The sequence below is a fragment of the Xenopus laevis genome, chromosome 3S, assembly GCF_017654675.1.
Source record: "Xenopus laevis strain J_2021 chromosome 3S, Xenopus_laevis_v10.1, whole genome shotgun sequence".
NCBI classification, from domain to species: Eukaryota; Metazoa; Chordata; class Amphibia; order Anura; family Pipidae; genus Xenopus; species Xenopus laevis.
Window position 1 is genome coordinate 54,975,209 of NC_054376.1, and position 19,401 is coordinate 54,994,609.

Consider the following 19,401-nt stretch of genomic DNA (forward strand, 5'->3'; position numbering starts at 1 on the left):
GCTGCCAGAAACACTAAGAACGGCGCGAGCGGCTTGTAAAGCCACTCCTCCGTTCTGAAAGTGCAGGCAGCAGCAGGACACATATGCTGCACGTGCCTACTGCTGCCTTGGGGCCCCTGGGCGATCGCGACCCCGGGGCCACTTGTTCCCCGCCTAAGCTTGTTGGCTGGGGAACAAGCAGGAACGGAGCGAGCGGCTTTACAAACCGCTCCTCTGTTCCCAAGTCTGTAAATGCTGCAGAACGTAGAATCTACGATCTGTGGCATTTCAAGTTACTTTGCCACAGAACATAGATTCTACGATCTGTGGCATTTAAAGGGTTAAAATAACCATTAACGAACCTGTAAACCCCCCCCCCCCCCCATAAATTTAATTAGTGAACAGCTTTTTTGAAATCTTTAGATAACTGCCTCTCTGTTTGTTAAAAGGTGGGGAAGATATGCCCAACTTATATACATAATAGGAAAATGTAGGCTCTACAAGTCCTTTAACCAAAGGCCAAAAAGACACACAGCCCTTTTCAATGCAAGAAAACACCTTCTGAAAATAGGTGTCCACACAGCTCTGCCTTAAAATTAGAGACCTTAACCCTCACCTAATATATTGTGGGTGCAAATTACTCATTGTGGCCAACTAAGCATTCAGAACCACTGACTATAAACCACAACCTATCTAAACCTGTACATTCTAAATTTGCAGACTGCTTGTTTTAATCTCGCTCCTTTTCAGTACAATATATAAAACTGATAGGAATCCTCATACTATCCTGTCATTTCCCTTATTCTTTCAGTATTGTATATACCACTTACTCAACATTACTAAATAGTGCTAAGCACATTGGAACAAATAAAATACACAGAATTCAGTAAGTTATGACAAATTACACAATTAACCACCTATTCTAAAATAAGCACTGCATATAAGGTCAGGGCTGTATTTTTAGATTATCACAAACCCCTTCACAACAGCCAAACAAGTGAACAACACTCTCCAGGAGGTAGGCGTATCAATATCCAAGTCTACCATAAAGAGAAGACTGCATGAAAGTAAATACAGAGGGTGCACTGCAAGGTGCAAGCCACTCAAAAGCCTCACGATTAGAAAGGCTAGATTGGACTTTGCTAAAAAATTTTTTTAAAAAAGCCAGCACTGTTCTGGAAATACATTCTTTGGACAGATGAAACCAAGATCCGCCTCTACCAGAATGATGGCAAGAAGAAAAAGTATGAAGGTGTGGAACAGCTCCTGACCCAAAGCATACCACATCATATGTAAAACATGGTGGAGGCAATGAGATGGCTTGGGAGTGCATGGCTGCCAGTGGCACTGGGACACTAGTGTTTATCCATGATGTGACACAGGACAGAAGCAGCTAAATGAATTCTGAGGTGTTCAGAGACCTACTGTCTGCTCAAATCCAGCTAAATGCAGTCAAATTGATTGGGAGGTGTTTCATAATGACCCAAAACATGCACCCAAAGCAACCCAGGAGTTTATTAAAGCAAAGAAGTGGAATATTCTTGAATGGCCAAGTCAGTCACCTGAGCTGAATCCAATTGGTTTGCAACCAAGTATTGGAAATGAACATTTTATTTTCAGTTTTTTTAATTTGTCCAATTGCTTTTGAGCCCCTGAAATGAAGTGATTGTGTTAAAAAAAAAAAGGCTTTAGTTCCTCACATTTTTATACAATCTTTTTGTTCAACCCACTGAATTAAAGCTGAAAGTCTGCAGTTCAACTGCATCGGGGTTGTTTCATTTAAAATTAATTGTGGTAATGTACAGAACCAAAATTAGAAAAAGGTTGTCTGTCTAAATATTTATGGACCTAACTGTACCCCCTCCATTTGCCAGCGCCATCATTTACCTAAAACAAATAGCAGCTTTCACCCTGTGGCCATTTTCCCTCTGACACATCAGTAACCTTGACATCAGCAAAAAGAATATGTATGCTGTAAAGTTCATGTAATGCAGGTTTACACAGGCAGAGCGTACTTTGTAAAAATAAAAAAAATAAAAAGTTCTGCTGGGGTTAAGCACTGCAAATAATTCACTCTTACCATATACAATTTCCTGAACCAACGTGTGTGTGTGTGTCCATCTCCAGTCATTTTGACCATGTGCTTTCAGAAAGTGCCAGCACTTTAGGATGTAACCACGTTCTGGCAGGCTGTTGTTTCTCCTACTCAATGTAACTGAATGTGGGACCTGGATTTTACTATTGAGTGATGTTCTACGATCTACCAGGGAGCTGTTATCTTGTGTTAGAGAGCTGCTATCCGGTTACCTTCCTATTTTTCTTGTTAGACGGGGGGGGGGGGGTAAAGGAAGTGTCTAAGGAATGGGGGGGATATCACTCAAACTTGCAGTAAAGAGTGACGGAAGTTTATCAGAGTACAAGTCACGTGACTGGGGCTAGCTTGGAAACTGACTGTCTAGCCCCATGTCAGATTTTAAAATAAAATCTAAAAAAAACTGTTTGCTCTTTTGAGAAACTGATTTCAGTGCAGAATTCTGCTGCAGCAGCGTTTTGACATTTTTTTTTTCCAATGACCAAATCCCTTAAAAGGACATGTAAAAATGTAATCAGTGAACAGCCTCTTTGAAATCTCTATATAATTGTCACTCTGATCAAAGGTTAACACTAAGTCTACAGCATCCCCTTAATCCCTTAGGATTCTTTCTCCTCCTGTAACCCACTCTGCCCCCTCCCTTGGGAATTTGCTTTGGCTGTTGGCTCTTGAGCATGCTCAGTCCTTCTCAACTCAGATTAATAAACACACCCTCCAGTCTAGCAGCCAATGAAGAGATGGCATTGCTGGTTCCCATAGAAACTCTGCTCTAGCTGTCTGCTCTTATTTTTAAATCGAGGGGGTTAGAGGAGGAGAAGGATTTCTAATTTGATTAGGGGGATGCTGCAGCCTTACGGTTAACCTTTTAACAACCAGAGTAGCAGTTATCTAAAGATTTCAAAGATGCTGTTCACTGATTCAATTTTTGTGGGGGTTTACATGTCCTTTTTAAATGAACACAAATCTTAATATTTTCCAAGTATGTATATATATGTGTATATATATATATGTATGTATATATATATATGTATGTATGTATGTATATATATATATGTATGTGTATATATATATATATATATATATATATATATATATATATATATATATATATATATATATATATATATATATATATATATATATATATATATATATATATATATATATATATATATATATATATATATATATATATATAAATATAATTTCCACTGACAAAGGTGCACACCAGGATTTTTCAGTTTAAAACTCCAAGTTTATTAAATAGATTTAAAACAGGAACCGGCCAACGTTTCGGTCATTTTCTAAGACCTTTATCAAGACGTCTTGATAAAGGTCTTAGAAAATGACCGAAACGTTGGCCGGTTCCTGTTTTAAATCTATTTAATAAACATGGAGTTTTAAACTGAAAAATCCTGGTGTGCACCTTTGTCAGTGGAAATTGGATAATGCAGCTATTTTCAGCGTAGCACCCAGGTATGTGACTAATCATTGGAATCTCTCATGGATGGTGTGCGCTAGGACTTTGAATATATATATATATATATATATATATATATATATATATATATATTCTATCTATATCTATCTATATCTCTTATCTATATCTCTTATCTATATCTATCTTTATCTCTTATCTATCTTAATATATCTCTTATCTATCTTAATATATCTCTTATCTATCTTAATATATCTCTTATCTATCTTAATATATCTCTTATCTATCTTAATATATCTCTTATCTATCTTAATATATCTCTTATCTATCTTAATATATCTCTTATCTATCTTAATATATCTCTTATCTATCTTAATATTTTCCAAGTAAATATATATATATATATATATATATATATATATATATATATATATATATATATATATTTACTTGGAAAATATTAAGATAGATAAGAGATATATTAAGATAGATAAGAGATATATTAAGATAGATAAGAGATATATTAAGATTTTTTTTTTAAAGGTTTTAGCATGCACCAAAGAGGTTATTTAAAAAAAATTGCATAAGATCTTTCATGACCAATTCATAATGCATTAATGCTTCAGGAATATGCCTTTAATATTTTTATATATTAGTGATGCACCAAACCCTATATTTTTTTGCAGAATTAAACAAAGTAGTACATTTTTTTATCCTGCAATAGTTAGCCTATAGCGAAAAGTCATGGAATTTCAAACTCTGGACAATTGTAAGTGATTATTTTTTTTTTTTAGATTTGATATTCAAAATAGCGGTTGGGTTTGGTTTTTCATCTGGCAGCCTTTTGTGTAGGATTCGTTATTTGTTAGAATCCAAAAATATCGGTTTAGTCTGTCAATAATATAAAGTATTTCTCTCTCTTAAATGTTTATTGGAATCTGTTTTAGGTAGTACTAGCAGCACAAGTGGGAGTTCTACACGTAATCTTTGGGTCAGTGGACTTTCATCAAACACAAAGGCAGCTGATCTCAAGAATCTGTTTGGAAAGTATGGAAAGGTGTGTTTAAAAAATCTTTAAGGAATGTAAGAATAATTCTGCACAACAAATTGTCTGGTGTAGTTTGAAATGTTTTTTTTTTTTTTTTGTTTTTATTTCATCAACCACCAAATGAAGTTTTATTTTTCTTGTCTTCAGTTGGCTGTGTCAAAATCTTATCTTAGGATTGTTTGTGCCTTAACTCTGTTATTTCTGTTGTATGGGTTTCCAGCCAGCTGGTTGAAAAGAAACAAATCCTTTGTGTGTTTGTTTTTTTATATAAAAATTTGGACCTAATGGTGCATCATTTTTTATTTTTTCCTTTTTGAAGGTGCTCAGTGCAAAAGTTGTTACCAATGCAAGAAGTCCAGGAGCAAAATGCTATGGAATAGTAACAATGTCATCTAGTGCTGATGTGGCTAGATGCATCTCTCACCTTCACAGAACAGAATTGCATGGCCAGCAAATCTCTGTAGAAAAGGCAAGTCTGGTTTCTGTTTACGTTCATCTTACTACTTTTCTTTTCCATTATTGTGCTAAGGTTTACTGTTTTACAGGTGAAAAATGATCCTTCGAAGAGAGACATTAAAGATGGTGATGAGAAACTTGGTTCTGGTAGAACATCTGGGGAGAGAAAATCTTCTGGAGGGGACAAAAACAGCAAGTAAGGATGCTATATACAAGACTGAAACTTGCAAATATGTCATTTCTCTTGTACAGCACTGCAAAATATGTTGCTGCCCCGGGTTATCAAGGAGAAGGTCATCAGCATATAGTGCAAGTTTATCCTTTAATGCACCATATTTTAGACCCGCTACCCCAGGGGACTGTCTTGAGGTCAATGGCCAGGGGCTCAATAGCTACCTCAGAGAGAAGCAGGGAAAGTGGGCACCCTTGTCTGGTACCCCTGGCCAAGTGAAGGGAGGCGATAGAGTGCTATTAACTTTAATGCAAGCCATGAACTTAAGAGAGCAGTTGGACCCATTTGAGGAACCCGGCGCCAAATCCAAATCTCCTCATGACCTCCCAGAGATACTGCCATTCTACTGAGTTGAACGCCTTGTTGGCGTCCAGTGGCGCTAGAACCTGCATTCGTATAATTAGTTTGGAGATGTGTAAATACTCTCCTTAGATTAGAAGTAGTAGATTTGGTGAATCAATATGAATAATGGAAGGGACAATTTTATCTAATCTGCTGGCCAGGATCTTTGCCAGTATTTTGGCATCTGTGTTACTAAGTGATATTGGCCTATATGAATCGCAGAGCTCTGGGTATTTACCTTACTTTGCTATCAATACTAAGGTCTGCCTCGTAGAATGAGGCTGGTAAGGAGCCCTGTTCTGAAGCATGTGCATAGGCCTTATGGAGCTGCTTAATTAGGATTTTACCCTACATAGTATACCAAGGGGCCGGGAAGCCATCTGGTCCTGTGGTTTTATTGGATGGGAGAGCGGAAATTGCCTCTGCTACTTCTGTTTCTGTTATGGGTTGATCTAAGTATGCGCTCTGCTCCTGTGTTAATTGGGGAAAGGCAATTTTATCTTAAAATTGGGCGAGTTTTATCTAGGGCAGGGGTCTCCAACCTTTTTAACCTGTGAGCCACATTCAAATGTAAAAAGAGTTGGGGAGCAACACAAGCATAAAAAAGTATCTTGGGGTGCCAAATAAGGACTGTGTTTGGCAATTTGGTAGCCCCTATGTGGACTGGCAGCCTACAGGATGCTTTACTTGGCTCTATACTTAGTTTATATGCAATTAAAACTTGTTTCCAAGCCAGAAATTCAAAAATAAGCACCTGCTTTGAGGACAGTGAGAGCAACATCAAAGGGGTCGGAGAGCAACATGTTGCTCGCGAGCTACTGGTTGGGGATCACTGATCTAGGGAGTAAACAACTCTAGTCTAATAAAGATTCTCATAGAAGTTTGTAAAGACTAAGTATGTCCTCTTGGGCATTAACTAGGTTTCTTGCTTGATCTCCGATTTGTGCTATTAGGGTTTGTGAGTCCCTGGCAGAGGATAGCCTTGCCAGTAGTTTGCTTTGTCACCCTGATCAAATATTTTCTGGACTGTATACAGTAGTCGTTAGCTTTGTTTGAGCCAGCTCTAGATTTCTTTGTGCCTGGCATAGGGCCTGGTAGGATGGCACAGTGGGTGTTTGGTTTTGGACCTCTTCAGCCCCCATGAAAGCTAGCTCTGCTTCTTCTGCTTTGACCAATTTCCTAGTATTAATTATTTCACAGATAAGGCACCTCTAGCCACTGCTGTGGTGGCTTCCCATAGGGTACCTGGAGCTGCAGTTCTTCATTAACTTCCCAGTATGAGGCGTATGAGGCATATAAGGCTCTGGGGGAGATAATCAGCAGTAATCACCAACTGTGCAAAACCTGCAGAGGCTAGGGATGGATCGATTCGGGAGTGGGAGGCATGGCTAGCTGTGTGGCAGGAATATTGACTCCTCTGTATTTCCATAGCCAAAGTTCTATAAGGCCCAGGTTGTCCTTTAATATAGTCAAATAAGCGGGTCCGTTCAGTCCGCTGGTGTTCCAGGAGATAAAAGTTAGGGACTGCATATTGATAAAGCCGGGGGTCGTAGATATACTGGATAGACAGATCCCCAGAAGGGGGACCTCTGGGAGGGGATAGGCAACTGCTTCGGTGGAAGAGGGAGTCGCTAGAGAAACCTTGTGAAGTCTGCGTGAGACAGTTTAACAAACATCCCTCTTATACCTGGATCCCACCCCCCAAACATGGGTAGGCGTAGACCCATAACTAAGAACTTTTTGCGGGAAAGAGCTCTAACCTAGCAGGACCTTAAAGCCCTAGAAGAGTTTAACATTTGTGTGACCCCCTGCTTAGAGATCAGTAGGTTATAGCCAGTAGCCCCTTCAGGGTGTATAGGCAGCTCATCATCGCAGTGGTTAGCGGGGTGGAGATCTCTGGCCTCAAGCCATGAGACGACTTCCTCCAGCGTTGTGAATAAGTGTACCCTGTCTCCTTCCTGCACTCTTAACTTGGCTGGGAACAGCATTGCGTTTGGCAGGTTGAGTTGCCACAGGCACTTTTTGGCCTCCATAAATTTTAGCCGCTGCTTGGGTATCTCCACTGAAAAATCCAGGTAGATGGAGACTCTGGCATTTTCTTGGATGATCTCCTGCTTCTTATGTGCTTCTGTCAGGATCCTGTCTTGGTCTCTGTAGTTGAGCAGCCTCGCGATGAATGGTCGTATGTGGCGCCAGGAAGAGTGGGACGGGCTGGGATCCTGTGGGCACGTTCCACAACAAATGCGGGTGAGAAAGTGTCTCTTCCCAGTTTGTCCCTTAGCCTGGCTTCTATGAATAGTTCAGGGGTATTACCCTCGGCTCTTTCTTGGAGCCCCACCAGCCTAATGTTGTTCCTGTGCAATATATTTTCTAGATCGTCCGCTGCACCATCTCAGAGACAGTTTGGTATAGGAGCTGTGATATCCTCCAGCGTGCTGATGTGCCTCTCCCTTATTTTTTACAAATCATGCTTAAGCAGGGCAAAGTCAGATTTAAGACCATCCATTTTAGCAATAGTTACAATGTGGTTATTGCTGATAAGTGTCATTAGCTCTGCCATGGTTGGTTGGGCTGGTGTTTGCTCCAGTGTGCCTGTATCTAAGCTGCTGGCTGGAGAGAGCACTGAGGAGCCATATGGGGAGAATATAAATTCTAAGCAACTTTTCAATTGGTTTTCATTTATTTTTTTTATAGTAACATAGAAAGTTAGGTTGAAAAGACACACGTCCAAGTTCAACCTTCTAACTTTTTTTTTTTTTTTTTTTTTTTTTTTAAACTTGCCTAACTGCTAGCTGATCCAATCAGACTACTCCCTGGATCAACTTGTACTATTGGCTATCCATACCCCTTTATTCCCTCACTTGCCATCTAACCACTTTTTAAAGCTATCTAATGTATCAGCCAGTACAACTGACTCAGGGAGAGAATTCCACATCTTCACAGCTCTCACTTTAAAAAAACTCTTCCAAATATTTTCTTTTGTTCTAATCAGAACGGATGACCTTGTGTCAGCTGGAAAGACCTACTGGTAAATAAAACAGAGAGTTTATTATATGATGATAATCATAGTTATCATAACGCCCCTTCTCCAGCATTAACAACCAGATCTTCCATACCTTTTACCAGCTTAGTTGCCCTTCTCTATACCCGAATACAATAATGTCCTGTTTGAGTGCTGGAAACCAAAACTGTATGGCATATTCTAGCTGGAACCATACCAGTGCTTTGTCCAGTGGAAGAATGACCCTTCCTCCCGTGAATCTATGCCCCTTTTAATACAGCCCAATACCTTATTTGCCCTTGGTGCTGCTGACTGGCATTGCTTGCTACAGCCAAGTTTATTATGTACAAGGACTTCAAGGTCCATTTCCATAATTGCAGTCCCATTAAGGGTATAAGTGGCTTGGATATTTTTCATCCCAGGTGCATGACTTTACATTTATCAACATTGAATCTCATTTGCCATTTAGATGCCCAAATTGCCAGTTTGTCAAGATCTTGCAATGATGCCACATCCTGGATGGAATTAATTGGGCTGGATAGATGTGTCATCTGCAAACACAGATACATTACTTACAACACCCTCCCCTAAGTCATTAATGAACAAGTTAAATAAAAGCAGACCCTGAGGGACCCCACTAAGAACCTTACTCCAAGTAGAGAATGTACCATTAACAACCACCCTCTGTACACGATCCTGTAGCCAGTTTCCTATCCACGTGCAAACGGCTTCATTAAGCACAACAGACCTTCCTTTAGAAAGCAGTCTTTGTGGGGCACAGTAAACGATTTGGTAAAATCTAAATACTGCCCTCCCACTGTCCAGCATATTACTTACCTCATCATAAAAAGCAATCAAATTTGTCTGACATGACCTATCCTTCATAAAGCCATGCTGATTGCTGCTCCTAATGCCATTCACTAGGACAACATTTTGAATGTGATCCCTTAACAAGCCTTCAAATAATTTGCCCACCACAGATGTCAAACTTACTGGCCTCAGATAATAATCCTTTTTTAAATATTGGGAATGACATCCATATGTCCATATCCAATCCATATGTACCATACCAGATGAAAACTAATCTGAGAAAATCAGTTATAGTTTTTTGCCTTTTTCTTTGCAGCTTTCAAATGGGCTTCACTGACTCCCTTATATGCAAACCCCCCCCCCCCCCCCCCCCCAAAAAACAAATGCCCTGTAAGGCTACAAATTTATTGTTACATTTTACTACTGATCCTTCTATTCAGGCCCTCTCCTATTCATATTCCAGTCTCTTATTGAAATCAATGCATGGTTGCTGGGTAATTTGGACCCTAGTTACCAGATTGCTCAATATGCAAATTGAATAGCTGCTGAATAAAAAGCTAAATAACTCCAAAACCTTCAATGATAAAAAACGAAAACAAATTGCAAATTCTCAGAATATCACTCTCTACATCATACTAATAGTTCTCCAAGGTGAACAACCCCTTTAATACATTGCGTATCTTTGGAAAATTATATTTAAAAAAACAAACAAAAAAAAAGTCCAATCGGAGCTGTTAGAAAATTCTCGTTTTGTTTCTACATGTTTACAAACCAGTGGGAAATATTAAGGGACATGGCAATGAATGGAGTGCCATGTAATGTGAATCTTAATCTTTATATCGTGCCTTGTATCTTCAATATATACAGTGTATTGTAAGCAGGTTTCTAAGCTCAAGTAAATATTGGGGCTATTTTCAGAGGCACAGATCTTTGCTGCTAAATGGCTATATAGTTGATTTTGCCCGGTAGATAACCCCAAAACATATTGTACAGTATTTATAGTCTACGACTTTAAGATTCTTTTCTCTTTTAAGAAATGTATGAAACAGCTAAGATATCTATTAGGGTAGGACTTCACGGATGTTTTCGGCATGTCGGATCACGCTGAAAACTTCCGTGTAGTCCTACCCTTACAGAAAACATTTCAGGCTCAATCGGGCATTTATACCATTTATCTTTGTGCTTTCCAATTATCTTGTCCATTTACAGTACTGCAACCAATTGCTCTAGTCTGTCTACTATATCTAGAATGTTGATGGGTAATTGATTAACATTGTGTTTAGCCTCAAAACTGCAAAATTGCAAAAATCTTGCATGATGTCACTGGGGCATAAACAGGGCTGTAACTGCCACTTTGCCAGTATTAACTGCCTATGTTTTCTGTGCATGTGTCATAAATATTTATATTCCCTTGTTTTCAGAACAATTACTTTCATTTCTCTTCTTTGTACTTGCCCTTGTAAATGTGTTTTTTTTTTTTTTTTTTTTTTTTTTTTTTTTTACAGAACTCAAAGTTCAGTGAAAAAAGATGATAGAAGATCATCTGACAAGGCAGAGAAAAAGGATGGCAAAGAACTCAAAAAGGACAGCAAGGAGAAAAGTGAAAGTGCTACCACTGTGCCTTCTCCTGAATCTTCAAAGAAGAATGAAGAAAGGAAAAAACCAGGTGAGCAATGTCAGCGCAGTGATCATGTTCAAATTATCTTTGCATTGAAGTAATTTGTGTAACATTTTTCTAAATGTTATTTACTCCGTTGTAAGTTTGCTTCATTGCAATTAATTTAACAGTATTACATTTAAAAGCCCACCTACTATTCTTAAAGGGATATTGTCATGGGAAAAACCATTTTTTTCAAAATGAATCAGTTAATAGTGCTGCTTCAGCAGAATTTTGCACTGAAATCCATTTCTCAAAAGAGCAAACAGATTTTTTTATATTCACTTTTGAAATCTGACATGGGGCTAGACATATTGTCAATTTCCCAGCTGCCCCAAGTCATGTGACTTGTGCTCTGATAAACTTCAATCACTCTTTACTGCTGTACTGCAAGTTGGAGTGATATCACCCCCTCCCTTTTCCCCCCCCAGCAGCCAAACAAAAGAACAATGGGAAGGTAACCAGATAACAGCTCCCTAACACAAGATAACAGCTGCCTGGTAGATCTAAGAACAACACTCAATAGTAAAAACCCATGTCCCACTGAGACACATTCAGCTACATTGAGAAGGAAAAACGGCAGCCTGCCAGAAAGCATTTATCTCCTAAAGTGCAGGCACAAGTCACATGACCAGGGGCAGCTGGAAATTTGACAAAATGTCTAGCCCCATGTCAGATTTCAAAATTGAATATAAAAAAATCTGTTTGCTCTTTTGAGAAATGGATTTCAGTGCAGAATTCTGCTGGAGTAGCACTATTAACTGATGCGTTTTGAAAAAAAAAAAAACACGTTTTCCGATGACAGGCTCCCTTTAAGGGAGAGGGGGCTGCTGTACATCTTGATAAAAATGTTCTGTTGCAGACAGATATTTGGCCATAATTTGTAAATTTTATGACACTGGTCTTGGTTCCTCCCTTTACCAAGTCTTTAAGGGGGGATTTTAACTTTTTTTTTTTCATAAAAAAAAAAAAGTCAGGCTGATAATAGCATTACAACAGCTTATACTGTACAAAGTAATCCTCTGTATAATTATGCTGATGCATACAGTGGTTTTAGTGACTGTTTTTAAGGGACACTTCCCATTGCTTTGAAATGGAGGTAACATTGCATGTATGTGGGTTTCACCTATCAACTTTTTTTTAATTGTCCCCTTAATGTACTTTAGTCCTTATTTTTAGGTTACATAGTTAGTTACATAGTTAAATCGGGTTGGAAAAAGACAGTCCAAGTCCAACCCCTCCAAATGAAAACCCAGCATCCATACACACACCTACTTTCACACAAATTCTATATACCCATACCTATACTAACTATAGAGATTAGTATCACAATAGCCTTTGATATTATGTCTGTCCAAAAAATCATCCAAGCCATTCTTAAAGGCATTAACTGAATCAGCCATCACAACATCACTCGGCAGTGCATTCCACAACCTCATTGACCTGACTGTGAAGAACCCCCAATGAATGAAAAGGAAAGTTCTTTTCTTCTAGTCTGAAGGGGTGGCCTCTGGTACGGTGATCCTCTTTATGGGTAAAAAGGTCCCCTACTATTTGTCTATAATGTCCTCTAATGTACTTGTAAAGCGTTATCATGTCCCCTCGCAAGCTCCTTTTTTCCAGAGAAAACAACCCCAACCATGACAATCTACCCTCATAAGTCTTCATCCCTCTAACCAATTTAGTTGAACGTCTCTGCGCTCTCTCCAGATCATTTATATCCCTCTTAAGGACTGGAGTCCAAAACTGAACTGCATACTCCAGATGAGTCCTTACCAGGGATCTATAAAGAGACATAATTATGTTTTCATCCCTTGAGTTAATGCCCTTTTTTATGCAAGACAGAACTTTATTTGCTTTAGCCACAGAATGACACTGCCTGGAATTATAAAACTTATCTACAAAAATCCAAAAGGGCACCAATCATGACAAAAATCATTTACTAAGTAAATACACTATGTGAAAGTTCAAGAAATCGGATTTTTAAAACAGTTAGAATTGTTTGTATAATGTAAATGATCAGCTCACTATTCCTTCTGCAAGATCTCCCCTATCTCCCCTGCAGTTCTAGCTGAGGCAGGCATCTTGGATTTCATTGGCTCCTCCTACCTTTATCTTCCCAGCCAACTGTAGCTGTGAAATCTTGCACATGCTCAGTTGAAATTCCTTGCTTATCAACCCTTCTAAGCTATTTTCAAATCAGCCAAACCTCTGTGTTAGCTGCTTTTCAGTAGTGCTGCCAACTGCTGGAAGTTAGTGTGCCCTTCATTTGCATAATGACATCATCAGCAGGGGACAAGATGGGGAAATCTCCTGATACTTCTAGTGGAGGAGTTTACTAAAACAAGGCATTCTGGGTAGAATACTCAATGCAGTGTTACAATCTGAGCATGCTCCTGAAATTTGCATATTAGAGTCGGTTATAGTCACAGTATGGCCTCCCTCAGTGAAAGAACCCATTTGACAAAGTAAGGGATTTTTTTTAAAACCTGCAGTTTTTTCAAAAAACTATATATGTAGTTTGATTAAACGTATTTAGCTTGTACTGGTCAGATTGTTAATGTTTGATTTTGGCTGTGATAGGTGCCCTTTACGGAAACTTCCAACACACCGCCATTTAGTGTATAACTTGCATTTAAATTATTTTTGCCAAAGTGCATAACCTTGCATTTATCAACATTGGACATTGAAGCAGGTATTGCATCATTCATTATACTCTTGTGCCTCTGATATTGGAGAAGCCATTTTTTAAATAAGAAAGTGTGTTTATCACAGTGAGCAGTATTTGCGCAATTCTGCCTCTCATTGTTTTGTAGAACTTCAATTCACACCTTTATTTTTCAGTAAAAGCTTCATTGAAGCTATGGGAGTTAGCAGCCTATTGTAAGCATACAAGCTCCAGGTTTAATCTTGGATAGCAATTGTTTAAAAAACGTTATTAGTATTTAGTAAATAAACTGAATAAAATACAAGTTTTAAATGTGTTTTATACAGGGAAACCAGTTATCCATATAGCTCCGAATTACAGGAAAGCTGTCTTCCATAGACTCCGTTATAATCAACTCAAATTGTAATAAAAAAAACAGTACCTTGTACTTGATCCCAACGAAGATATTAATCCTTTACTGGAGACAAAACCATCCTATTTGGTTTGTGTATGTGTGTATGTGTGTATGTGTGTGTGTGTATATTTAATACTTTTATGGAGTTCCACATTGTGGAAAGAACCCTAAAACAGAAGTAGTAGTATTGTACTAGAGAGAAGGAGAACTGCAGAATATAAATCTTTTTTTTTTTTTTTTTTTTTTTTTTTTTTAATTTTTTTTTTGTTTTATCTCAAAGGTGGCAAAAGTCCTGGGCCAATGGTGGTTATAGATCAGACAAAGGGAGATCAAGTTTATGGAAGGCCACCAATCAGAAGAGGACGATTTGATAAAGTAAGTGAAATTATTTTTTTGATTAACTTAACACAGGAAAATTACTTCTCGTGCTTTGATAACCATTGTATATGTTTAGAAGTACCTGATACCCGACTGTATACAATCTGTGTGTTAGTCTGCCATATCTTTGTAAGTTAGGTCTTTTGTTTGTTCTAAACAAATAATAAAGAGACCTTTTTTTATTAAAAAAAAAAAAAGAAATATATATGTTTAGAAGTTTAATAATAGTACTATGACTGGTTTTACACCTTCATACATATGTATTGTTTTAAAGAGCTTCTACCTCCTGTGAGCAAGTTCATCCAATGTATTTCTTTTAAAGTGTACGGACACCTGTCACAGTTGCATAACGGTAAACTAGGCTAATGGAGGGAGCTTCCAGTTCAGGGGGACCATACATAATATGAAAGCTGAAAAACTAAGCCTTATTTGCATACTTGTGTCTTCCTTTATTTTGGGCTCCCTTCCCCAATAGTTGCCTTTTAAAGACGGTCTTAAGGTGGCCATAGACACACAGATCCTATCGTACGAATCGAGGATTTGTACGATTTTCGGATCGTGTGTGGTGTTTGCCGACATCTTTTGTCCGGAGGAGATCGGTCGTTTGGTCAGGTTTGATTTTGACCCGACCGATCCCGCCGGAACCCACGGCACATCGTAATCGGATCCTTCGACCATACGGCCGAACAATCAGATTACCCCCGATATAGCCATGTTTGTTAATGGCATATCGGAGAACGATCCGCTCGTTTGGCGATGTTGCCAAACGAGCAGATCTTTGCATCTATGGCCACCTTTAAGGTATCTACAGTGTAAACAAAGTCCCAGGGGGTTTAGATTTAAAGAGCAATATGTATCATGTACCAGAAAAACTGCTAGTATTTATAGATGTATAGAAATTGATAAAAAGGCAGTAAATACTATAGCTAAATTAGAGTGTTTTAATTCTCCTGACTTTACACCCCACACATTTTGTAAATGGTAGCCTGTTAATACTGCCTCCGCTGACCTGTTTTGGCCATGGCAAATGCTATTAATAGATGTCATGCAGGAAGAGCATTAACTTTACTGGTGGTACCTTAGGGGAGGGCAGTGGCTATGTGTTGTAAACAATCTTGCATAGAGCTAAATAGCAAAACAAGCATTTTGACCTTTAACATATACAATTCCAATAATTTCTGTATTTCAAGATGAGAAACCGGGAACCGTTTTTTCAAAACAAGATGAAGTTCAGAGAGTTTAGAGACCGAAAAGACATCTTGACATTTGAAAAAATGAAACAGCAAAGGATCAGAGAGAAAGTGGAACGAATGGAGAGAATACAGCGATTTCGCAGAGCAGTTGAAATGCGAAGGTAAAAATACAATTCTTCGTAGGGATAAAATCATATCGTCTAATATTAAAAATATGGTTAGTTTTATTTTTTCAAAATGGGACAGGGTTGACCTTTACAAATTGGTATTTACTGTCTAGTTATATATGAAAAATATGTCTGAAATATACTTTAAATATAAATTATGTTTGATGTAGGTGGTGATATTCTGATAAGTTTGCAGTAGTTTTTTTTTTTTTTTTTTGGTTTTGTATTATCTAGCTTTTTGTTCAGCAGCTCTTCAGTTTAGAATTTCAGCAGTTGATCTAATTGCTATTGGCCAGTTTACCCTAGCAACAAAGCATTGCTTTAAATAACGGACTGGAAGTTGACTAGGAGTTGGCTTGAATTTGAACAATATAAAAGTTAACATCCGAAAGAAATACATTTTTACAACTGCTTACATTAATATCAAGTTTGCAAGCAGCTTTTTCATAAAATATCCACAAGATTGATTTTTCTGTTTTTAGAAGCAGAGAGATGGCTGAAAGAGAATGCCGTGAAAGGGAGCGTATTAGAATAATGCGTGAGCGAGAAGAACTTGACCGTTTGCAGAGGGAACGAGAGAGACTCGAAATAGAAAGGCAAAAATTGGAACGAGAGAGAATGGAACGTGAACGACTAGAGCGAGAGAGGATTCGCATTGAGCAGGTGAGATATGGACCTGCTGGAGAGTTTGAGCAGGATAGATCAATATTGGATTAAGTTCTGTATAGCTCTATATCTATATCTCCGTAACCATAAACCTTTTGTTCGGATCCTGGTATTACATTTTATTCTTTAAAATTTAGTGAGAATCCTAGTGATGTAGTAAAATACCAGATCACACCCCTTATAAGAATGGTAAGAACAGAAAGGAAAGCTGACGTAAGTCTGGGCATAAGTCTTTGAAATTCGACCTTTGGTAAATGGGCCTCAAATTCGTGTGAATTTTTTAAATTCGAAAATACTTGTAATTAGGAGGTTATTTTAAGAAATAATATTCAATCGAATAGTTCAGACCCAAAAATTCAAATTTGTATTTGATTTGTTACGAATAGTTTTCCTGCCAAAAGGGGGGTTAAAATTCAAATGTGATTTTTGAAACTCCAATTCTAATTCATATTTACTATTCTACCCTTGATAAATCTGCCCCTTAAATGTATGTGTTAAACAGTAGGTTAGTTATACCAAGATGTCCTTGTTATCTTAAGTTTTTTTATGCAGTTAAGTTTTCTCTTATGAACCAGGGTTTAGTTCTGCTGAGTTTATGAAGGCTGATAGTCATCAAGAGTTGTTACATTTAAGTTACTCCAGGTCATTTAGGTCATGGTATGATGGGCTCCAGGTAAAGCCTAACTTCATTACTGATTGCAGTATGATATAGACCAATTATCTCTGTTATGCCTTTGAAGGAACGTCGTAGGGAAGCAGAACGAATTGCTCGTGAGAGAGAAGAATTGCGTCGACAACAAGAACAGCTACGTTTTGAGCAAGAAAAGAGGAATTCTCTGAAGCGGCCAAGGGATGTTGATCACAGGTGCGGCTTGACAAGACTTGGTTTTCAAAATTTTGGGGAAGGGCAAATTCATTCTGAGAGCATGATTTTACGGTGGTGCAGAAGCAATGTTTTCCCCTGCAGTGCAGTATTTGACTTTGACATTGATGACCATCCATGTATGCTCATATCTGGCCCACAGTTTGAAAAACAAAGCTATTTTAAGAGACTTATAAGTGTATTGAATATCCCCATCATTAGACATAATTAATACATGGCACCTGGCTTTAGTTCAGGCGAAAAACAATGGTAACCTTTTAAAACGTCATTAATGAAATTTATTTGAACTCCCCATAGGGCATACCCCCTGCTCATTTTGAACAGACTCTAATCTGTCATTCCCAGAATCACAATGCAATATTGGCTGCCCTTTAAGCTCTGCCCTAACAAATATATACTGCACTTTCCAGTCAGGTTCACTGTGCTGTTTGTTGGCTGCCTACCAGCAGTATGGGGATTGGCATTCATCCCACAATGCTAAGTGCTGCCTGCATCCTTGAACAGCAGCCAACTAACTTGCTGATGCTAGTAAAGTTTTGTCAAAATATTAATCTAAAGCAGCACAAAATGTAACCTCTAAGGAACATTCCTTCTGTTTTAATAACAGTAAAAAAGGCAAAAATATAAACGTTCCGCTGCCCAGCTCCATGAACCACCTGCCTCTTTTCCTATTTACAAAGTGCACCAAAGTAGAGTTGGCAGTTGTCACATAAGGAGCATGTGCGCTGTAAGCCAGGAGCAGTTTGCTTTCCAGTTAGCATGCTTCTGCTCCACAAATCCCTTCCAGGAAACGTGGGAATCGGATATGATGTCATCAGATATGGTTGCCAGACCTGTTCAGTTACTGGGGCTCCTTTATCAACACTTGGCATATTTTCCCATGGGGAGTTACCTATAGCAACTAATTTGTTTGCAAATTTGCCCATGGGCAGTAACCCATGGCAACCAGAGTGTTTATAAATGACACCCACTGTCTTTGTACAAGAGCACATGACCGCATGGTTCATGCGCTTACAGAGCTGATTATGTACAGGGGGTTGATGTGCCGTTTTTCAAAATAGGTGGTTGGGAGTTATTGCCACCTAAGAGGGAAAAGCTGAAAAGTATAACCTCATTTTATGTAAATCTGCATCCTCAGACGGGATGAGCCATTCTGGAATGAAAACAAAAAGATGGCAGTGGATACAGATTCCCGTTTCAGCCATGGGTCTGATTTCAATCGCCAGCAAAACCGATTTAATGACTTTGATCACAGAGACCGAAATCGTTATTCTGAGGGATCAAATGTATCTTCTTTTGAAAGGTAATTGCATACTAGATCCTGCGGGTTTTTTTGGTTTTGTTTTTTCTTGAAATGCTGTCAACTCAAATTCTGATGGTTTGGGATGGAGTTCAGGAGGGAGTTACTAGAAGTCAATCTCTTAAATGTTTTCAGTACTGTATCAAGCTCTCTCAAAATCTTTAACGCCCATTTAACAGCAGTTTGGTAGTAAATATAACATTTTCTATTCATGCTGTTTGGTATGTCTCTTGACATTTCCTTAACTGAGAAACACTTGCATAAAATTCCTTTGTCACAATGTACAGTAACCAATTTGCCCATTTGTCTTCTTTGGGCAGACACACTGTCAGATTCGGGGAGATTAGTCGCCTGGTGACTAATCTCCCCTAACTGCCTTCCCGCCGACTAGAATGTAAATCGCTGTCAGGATGGCACTCGGAGCACTTGGTTTTCCGAAGTTGCCTCACGATGAAACTTTGGGCGACTTCAGAAAACCAAGTGCTCAGTGCCACCCCTTCAGCGATTTACATTATAGCAGTTCCGGGAGATTAGTCGCTGGGCCGTGTGTCTCTGCCCTAGTTGATATTATGTTGCCCTCATCTGAAGCAGACATGTTTGTGCTATACAGGTATAGGATCCCTTATCCGGAAACCCGATATCCAGAAAGCTCCGAATTACAGAATGGCTGTCTCCCATAGACTCCATTTTATCCAAA

General features: G+C 38.5%; 1 protein-coding gene across 5 annotated transcripts in view; it reads left to right on the forward strand.

Moving 5' to 3' along the window:
• sltm.S (SAFB-like, transcription modulator S homeolog) overlaps window positions 1-19,401 on the forward strand; it is a 50,997-nt gene that overhangs the window by 26,394 nt on the left and 5,202 nt on the right. For 4 of the 5 annotated variants that reach the window (XM_018254450.2, XM_018254451.2, XM_018254452.2 and 1 more), the window contains 9 exon segments: window positions 4,457-4,566; window positions 4,877-5,026; window positions 5,103-5,209; window positions 10,904-11,064; window positions 14,398-14,492; window positions 15,686-15,849; window positions 16,338-16,518; window positions 17,262-17,386; window positions 18,543-18,707. In XM_018254450.2, coding sequence (XP_018109939.1) covers window positions 4,457-4,566; window positions 4,877-5,026; window positions 5,103-5,209; window positions 10,904-11,064; window positions 14,398-14,492; window positions 15,686-15,849; window positions 16,338-16,518; window positions 17,262-17,386; window positions 18,543-18,707 — 1,258 coding nt within the window. 5 annotated transcript variants of the gene reach the window in all.